The sequence below is a fragment of the Rhipicephalus sanguineus genome, chromosome 6 (genome assembly GCF_013339695.2).
Source record: "Rhipicephalus sanguineus isolate Rsan-2018 chromosome 6, BIME_Rsan_1.4, whole genome shotgun sequence".
NCBI classification, from domain to species: Eukaryota; Metazoa; Arthropoda; class Arachnida; order Ixodida; family Ixodidae; genus Rhipicephalus; species Rhipicephalus sanguineus.
In genome coordinates, this window is record NC_051181.1 from 149,640,894 (window position 1) to 149,648,800 (window position 7,907).

At 51.0% G+C, this 7,907-nt stretch overlaps 1 protein-coding gene across 1 annotated transcript; it reads right to left on the minus strand.

Annotated features, from left to right (window-relative positions):
• Nucleotides 1–2,154: 2,154 nt before the first annotated feature.
• On the minus strand, nt 2,155–7,767 carry LOC125756240 (uncharacterized). Its single transcript, XM_049416629.1, has 3 exons — nt 7,726–7,767; nt 3,756–6,644; nt 2,155–2,662 (listed from the first exon to the last, which is right to left on the minus strand). The coding sequence occupies exons 1-3, from the start codon at nt 7,765–7,767 to the stop codon at nt 2,429–2,431; spliced, it is 3,165 nt and encodes a 1,054-aa protein (XP_049272586.1). The 3' UTR covers nt 2,155–2,428.
• Nucleotides 7,768–7,907: the final 140 nt, after the last annotated feature.

The following is a 7,907-nucleotide window of genomic DNA, read 5'->3' on the forward strand; positions in this document are numbered from 1 at the left end:
AGGTGAACAAAACTGCCGACCAGGCAGAGAGACAGCCTCTCGTGCCCTGCTGACCTGCGAGGTAACACCTCACCGCCCCAAGTTCCGCGAGCCGAACATCGACCGAAGGTGTAAGCCATACCCTTTGTTTTTCTACGAGAGCGGACTATCCCTCTACGCGACATTTACGCGTTATTGCTAGCGTAGCAATAAAGTGTTGTTTGTTGTGCTTGCCTGTTGCCTTATTCGCCCGAACCCGTCGTAGCTGCGATGACGCGCGCTACGGGAAGGGGACGTTGACACGGTACGACTATTTGCGGCTGGGACCGGAGCTAGGCTTCTGCACCAGCCGTACATAGAGCGGACCCCCTCACCATCCATCCATCCATCCATCCATCCACGTCAGTCGATCTGTCAATCCACCCAGTCTTCAGTCTATTTATCCGTCTATCTGTCCATATACGTCCAGCATTCAAACCATCCATGCATTCATCCATCCATCGATACAATCAGTAAACTAAATCCCATTAGTTCCATATTGCCGGGGAATAGCGGGAAGGGTTCATACAAAACACTAGTCTGTCGAACATTTGTTAGCTAGGGAAGGAGAGCAACCAATGTAGCTGAGGCTAGCAGCGCCCTCTGTCCGTCGTGCGATGCATACGCTGGTAGCATGACGTCACCTACAGGGAAAATGTGCCGGCTGATGCCACTCCATAAAGGAAAGACGGTGTCTTCTTCCCCTGTGTTTTCCTTGGTGCTCTTATTCCATGAAACATGCATCAACTTACCCAACAACAAGTTTTACTGATGCCACTTACCAGCACCATAATATGCCGTCCGAAAATGCGCCGGAATCACGCCTAATGTGCTTGATACGGTTTTGTCAATAAAACGCCACTTACGCTGAAACCGTATATGAAAGAGGGAGCACGTAAAAAAGAGCTCGAACTGAGCTTTCTGTTCTATTTCCGTTCGCTGCAAAAATAAGCTTCTATTTTCATCGCAATTTCTGTTTTCTATTTTCTTCAAATTTTTCTAATTTCATCGCAATTTGATTCTCGCTGTTTCAAGAGTGAAACCTTCTTCGCTCTCCATCCATGAGACACTTCAGATTTCAATGAACAAACAAAACGACAAATGTTTATTGAATTCCCAAGCATGCTGCTTTCTTTACAGATGCAGCTTGAGTCCACGGCATGCGGACATGATTTTTCCCCGTTTATTTATATCGATCTGTGACTGTGTGTTGTGTTGTGTACGCATGACATCTCACACCAGCGTGAACATTCGTTGAACTGCTGCAATGATATTGAGACAGGAGAAGAAAAAAATAATTACTTGTTTGTACACTTCCTTTAGACGTCGGATCACTACATTGTGGTGCCGCTATTTGTAATAATTCTCTTTTCCTTTTTCACTATAACATTATCTACATGTATATATAGGCTTGTTTATGCATGTGAACCCTGTGCTCCCTTAAAAATGGTGACGTCGTAAGGTTAACAGTTTACAAACGCAGAATCTGCAAAACAAAGAAATAATAATAATTTAAAAAACTCAATTTCTTCTAAGCTCGAGCAAGCAGAATGAAATACAGCGGTCTTCCTTGGAGAGCTGTCGCGCGTAAAAAGCGCAATCTACAACCTTGCTAATTTGAAAGTGCACTGCTCAGTAAAGAAGAAATTGAGGCTTCCTTATCTTCGCAGCTTCTGTGGCTCGTAGATATTCGCCCCATAGACTGCAAACGTTTGTTCCTGAAAGAGCGTATATATGCTTGCGCATGTTCCTGATAGATGAACAACTACCCCAGCTAGTAAACGGAGCGCACCGCTGTGGATCTAACTTGCGAGCCTTACATCATTACCTCAGATTTCCGCTTATTTTGTGCACGCACACGGTAAGAAGTATGGTGATATCCTTTATCATTGTCTAGCATGTGCACGCAATCAATCGCTAGCAGTGGCACTTGGCTACCATGCGTGTTCTGTAGAAACTGTGGGGGCTGCACTGGCACGGTCTACATTATTTCCAACGAGATCGCTTTATTCGCGTTCCTAATTCGCGTCCCCCATATATATGCCCGAAATGTGGCTTACAGGATGCCTTATTGGGCACTGTACTGGAAGAACTATTGCACAACTACTAGTAGCAAACTCCTATAGTTGTCGGTCGTTGATGACTGGGCCGCACAAAGACTGCTCCGAGTCTGTTCCGATAACTGCAAGATGATTTCCTGTCCATGAAGCGATGAGGTGCGTTGATCTTTTACACACGCGCCGTACTATGTGTGGTTGGTTGCGCGCGCCTTGACTATATTTCGTAGCTTCGGGAAGAAATCGCCGTGCTCACCAAGTGTTCCCGACCTACATTTTCATCTCTTTGTTCTTTCTCGCTCTCAGTTTTGCAAATGGAGGTGAATACACAATGACAATGGCAATGCCTAAAGCTAGAAAGACCGGCTCCGACCGGAGTCGGATCGGCCGTTCACGTCATCCTGACTGTCCCGTGGCTTGGGCCTCCGAGTGGTGTACATTTCGGAGTTCAGGTGGAAGTATTTGGAAGACGAGTCGCAGTCCACGTTGTACCACCAGTCGCACGTGAAGAGCTCCTGCTTGAAGATGGTTCCGTTGGGGCACAGGAAGCTCTTCTGGCGGTTGTTGTTGTCGCACGAGTGGAAGACCTGCAAGTTTGCGAAGAAGTGAACAAGAACATAACTGTCTTGTCTCACCGCCAATCACGCGCGCGACTCTCAAGGCTTTGAATACGTAAAGCTTGCTGGCCTTCCGCTGAATGTACGGCAGTGCGGGCACTTTTTCGGAACATGAAGCACAAAACACCGAAGAAAGTTGTAAACTCTAGGCTGTGACACGCACTGTTTAGTTCGAGGATATTAAGATTTGTTCTGTAGTCTAAGCATAGTGCACAGAGCAAGCTTGCATCGCTTCTGCTTGTCTATAGCTCATCTCGCTCTAAGTTATGTAGCGAGAGGTCCGCAACAGTTTGTTTATGTTGCAACTATCAGCTAGTTCAAGTGATACATTCTTCCAAGCGCTGAATGAGTACAGCTTCAGCGTTGCTTAGCTTCGGTGATCAGACAATAATCGGCGTGTTCAGTAGCGTATGGCTGCTGGCCATGTGTTACTACTGGAAAACACTGCCTTGAATGCACTAATGTTGACAGTATAGCTGTGTTGTGCAATATTCGGCACGCGGTGGGACGTTTTTCTACGGAATATTACTCCTGAGCTCAATGACTGCGCGGTTCTTGTGAATGGGTGTGTTTTGTCAGAATGCAATCAAGACGTCAGCTCAGTGGCCTTCTTGCTAAAGCCACTGCTACACTGTTATTTCCTCCGCTTTGGCAGGAGAAATGAGTGAGTAACAACTTTATCAATCGAAGGGGTGAAGGGTAAATGTTCAAAGAGAAAACTTTCGACTCAGTATGTTTACTGCTAACTGCAGCAGCTATACAATACGGTTATTACATGCAGCTATCTTCAAGGAAGCAAAATTTGATGTGGGATTATAAAATATTTACCCTGGTAAAACCGAGGACGCATTGTGTCCAACACTATGTGTTCAACAGTTTGATTAAAGAAGAAGTTTATCGGAGTAGGGCATGGATGCATTCATTGCGTTATTCCAAGTTACGCATACGAGGTTGGTAGCAAAATGGATAAGACTTCGCACACCCATTTGGTATGAGCACGAAAACATATTACGCACGAACTTGAGTATTGTCGATATAAAACTAACACATTATGCGCACTTACCTGGCAGCCAGCTTCAACGTCAGCGAACATCCCTGAAGTGCTTTGCTCGGAGCACTTGAAGTTCGTAAAAGGGACCTCGCTGTACGTCGGATAGTCGGACCCGGCTAGTCCTGGAAGCTTGGACCGGTACGGGTCTGGCCTCCGCGTGGGAGTCACACCGAAGTTTCCGGGGATGAAGACGACCCTGTTGATCTTTCTCTTCGTCGCCCCGTTGCCGGGCTGTGATGGCGACTGGAAGTTCTGTGTAGTCGTTGTCCTTCCTCCACCGTCGTTGGTGTCTACGGGCGAAGCCGTCGTTGCTGAGAATGCTCGTTGCCTCAGCGCGATCTGAAAGTCATTGCGGAAGGGCTCTAAATTGTCTTGCGGATTAGCGTTGCCGTTGTTCTGCGGTGTCGGGTTCCTCACAGCTGGTGGGGAGGCCGCTGGTGCCTGCGGTCGTGGCGGAGAAACGTTCTGGAAGCTGTTCTGCGGCCTTCCACGGGGAGCCTCCTGGAGGCGCTGGCTTGTCTGAACTCTGTCGCGTGGCGACTGGTCTGCTCCTGCGAAGTTGTTCTGGGGTCTCTGCTGGGGGCTGGTTGTGAAGGCGTTCCTGTCTCTCTGATTTCCTTGAAACGAGTCAGAGGGCCTCTGGGTCACTGCGAAACCACTCTGGGGGCGCTGTGCCGGTGCCTGTGAGCTCGGCTGATTGCCTGGAAAAGGTGGTCTGCCGTTTGACTGGAAGTTGCTCTGGCTGTTACCGAAGCTCTGAAATCTGACATCCTGAGCTCTTGAGTTTCCCTGAGCGCTGTTCTGGCCCCTGGCACTGCCATCGAAACTGTTCGACTGCCTGGAGTTTGAGGAAAAATCGTTTTGAGACCTTTGGTTTGCCTGAAAGTTGCTCAAGGGTCTAGATGTTTGAAAATTGCTTCTGGGAGACTGGCTAGTTTGGAAGTTTGCTCGCGGCAATGTGTTTGCTGGCGAAAAGGAGTTCTGGTTTCTCGGTGTCGAAGGGCCCCGTGGCACAGTGTTGGCAGGCGAAAACGAATTTTGGTTCCTCGGAGTCGAAGGGCCCCGTGGCGCAGTGTTGGCGGGTGAAAACGAGTTCTGGCTCCTCGGATTCGAGGTAAAGTCTTCTTGCGACCTTGCACTGGAACTGAATCCGTTTTGCGTCCTCTGGTTTGAAGTGAATGTGTTCGATGGTGGGTCAACCGGAAAGACATTCGGGCGGAAAGTCACTTGACCTCTAGAGTTCGGTGCTGAAAACTCGCGCGACCTGTCGTTGTCTTCCAAGTTGTTTCTCAAGGCTGCGCGCGGTGGCTGCGAAGACGGCGGTCCCTGGAAGATAGATGTCGATGTTGGCCTTTGGGGAGGTGGGCGTGGCGGTGTCGTTTGGAAGCTTCCGCTGCGGAAGTTCAGACGCGGTTCAGTCTGTTGCCTGTCCCGAGTATCCGTCAGTGGCGCGGACTTCTGCGACTCCCTCGAATCCGAATTAGTGAAGTAAGTTACAAATGAGTTTGTAACCGGCGTCTGCAGGGATCTGGATGGTGGTGGTGGAGGGTTCGTCCTCGCTTGACCGTTGGATTCTCTGAAGTTGAAGCGCAGTGTTTGACCTGCCGAAGAAGGCGCGTTGGGAACGGGCGCTTGTCTTTGGTTTGCGAACGTCTGGAAAGTCCTTTCAGCACTCGCAGTTTGCCGCGGCGGAGGTGGGGTCACTGAAGCAGGAGCACGCGATGTAGAAAACGTCGGGAACTGGCGCAACTCCTGACTCCTCACCGGAGGTGTCGTTCTCTGCTCGGCGCTGGTGAAAGAGGATCTGCCGTCACCGTCTCTCTGCGCAGACGAGGAGTCCTGGCCGTGAGACGTCTCGAACTGGAAGTCGCCCCTATTGGCAAGGCTGTTGTTGCCGAAGATGGCGGGTTCGGATGGGAAGGAGAAATGGAAGCGGGTGGTCCCGAAAGTCGACGCAGTTGGAGGCGACGCGGTTGGCGCCGGCGGCGGCGGTGGTGGAGGCGGAGGTGGAAGCGATGGCAGAGCGGGTCTCCGGTTGTCCTGGGCTCCGCCGAACGTCGGACGTTGCTGGTTGAAGCGGTCGCCTCCGCCGTTGAACGATGCAGGATCGTCATCGCGCGACGTCTCGCTGTCGTCCCTACCGGTCGTCCCAAAGGCGTTGTTGCTTCTGGAGCCTCCTCCGCCACTCGTAGCGCTTCCGGGGCCGAACGTGAAGTACCTCGAGTTTAGGTTGCGGTCTGCTAGTTCTTCCTGTCTGGCTGCGCTCAGCCCCGCGGAAGACGACCTGCCGGCCGTCGATTCCTGCAAGGCCGCGCGCCGGTTGGCACCGACGAGCGCAGCCGCGGAGACCTCAGAATCGCTGCTTCTCCGGTCCTGCTGGAAGCCGGCGCTGTCGTCGTTTCTGGGCGGCGACGTGTGGTGCACGGTCGTCGTGCGGAACTCGATCTTGGGGCCGTTGAACGGTGGCAGGGGCGGCGGAGGATGCTTGCTGACGTCCAGCTCGCCGATGAGGTCGGACCTGTCGTTCTCGGCCTCGGTGCTGGCCTCGTTGCTCGTGGTCTCCGAGGCCAGTAGAGTGGCGCTGCTCAGCTTGTTCGCCTTGTCGCTGGCGGGGCCGGAGGCGACGCCGGTCTGACCACTTTCCTTGGGCGAAAGTGACGGAGCGTCGCTACTACTGACTACCGCCGTCGTCGACGGCTTGGCCTCGGTAGAAGGCACGTGGTACTCGGTCCGGCTGGCGTCGGCTACTCCGTACATGCTGGAGAACCACGGCCGGTTTCCCATGTAAACGATCACGCGCCTGCCCGGTCGCGGAGGCACCAGGGGCGACTGCGTCGCGTTCTCATCCGTGGCAGCTTGACTAGTCGTGGCGCGACCCTCGGGAAGCGCGCCTGTCTTCGGCTAAGAGAGAGGGAAAGAAAGTACGTTCGAGTAAGTTAAAGGTGGCATATAATATCAGATATTAAGTAAGAGTAAATTTTCATACAGTAAAAATCTGCTTTGTTCTCAAGTTCGGTGAATTTCTACAAGGGGAATCGTTGTGCGAAGAATTTATCGAAGGAACAGGTAGCAATAGAGGCAGTGCGATGAGATATGTGTATATTATTACGTTGTTGTAAAAACGAAAAGCTAACATATAAGCTCTGCTGGTATTGTGCGAGTAAATACGGCAGACACAAGCTATACATATCTTAAAACATTATCTAATGTTCTAGCGTATATTTTGTGTTATATTTATTGATAGTTCACATGCTTTATGCTTCAGAGCACCAATTTCTTCCCCATTTAGAACTCGAAAATGTTTTCTTTTTTATGTTGACTCGAAACACGGTTCCTAAAGTCCCAGCTTAGTCTACAAAAATGCTTAGCATTTCGTGAGGAAATGATTAAGCTGCTGGTTTAATGCTTCGCTTAAAACTATATGGCTGATCCCTCTGTCATAGGAATCGGTATAACACGAAAGTGAAACGTGTCTTCACAGACGTAGTTGAGCGTTTGTTGTGCATTCTTTCGCCCCAAGGGCGAAGGAATGAATGCTATAGCAACAAATTGTAATGTCACGCGAAGAACGGCAAGCAGCTCGCAACTTGCAACACGCTGCTCAAGCAGGAAGGACGCACGGAACGAACATACACAGGATGAGCGCGAACTGTCACGGTTGTAACTTATTTCTGTGTGATCAGCGCGCTCCTCGCAAAAGTGGCCGCTGCAGTGAGCGAAGTGACGTTCATGCTCTTAACGCACACTTGCGATGAGAGCGCAAGACGTACAAACCACCGCCATCACGAGATAAGCGCGCGCGCACGAGCGACCACGCCCTGTAGAGGCGCGCGCTCATCGCAACGCGTGGCGCGACGACCTTTAAAGAGCGCCGCGCCCTTCGAGCCCTTCGCGCCATCTCGCTAGTGATAACGAAAACACGCTGATGTACCACCGATCTCCGAGTACCGCCACCGGCAAATGGTGTATATAAATAGCTCACTGTTAGTATGGCGAAGAACGTGAGGAGCTGTGGCCGAATCATTTCGCGCCGCGCGCTGAGGTGCGAGGGGTCGTAAGTTCGACTTCCCGTGACGGAACTTTGTCTTCTAGTTCTTTTCTTTGCCATCTGTTAATGTCATATCAGTGACGGAGATGTGTCAGTGGAGCCGTGGTGGACCCCGG

Bases quoted from the DNA above. Each gene is read 5' to 3' on its own strand.
- LOC125756240 (XM_049416629.1), bottom strand. From the start codon at position 7,767: ATGATTCGGCCACAGCTCCTCACGTTCTTCGCCATACTAACA. The intron at 6,645-7,725 runs GTGAGCTATTTA...CCTCTCTCTTAG, and splicing joins CGTTCTTCGCCATACTAACA to CCGAAGACAGGCGCGCTTCC. The intron at 2,663-3,755 runs GTAAGTGCGCAT...GCAAACTTGCAG, and splicing joins ACGTTGAAGCTGGCTGCCAG to GTCTTCCACTCGTGCGACAA.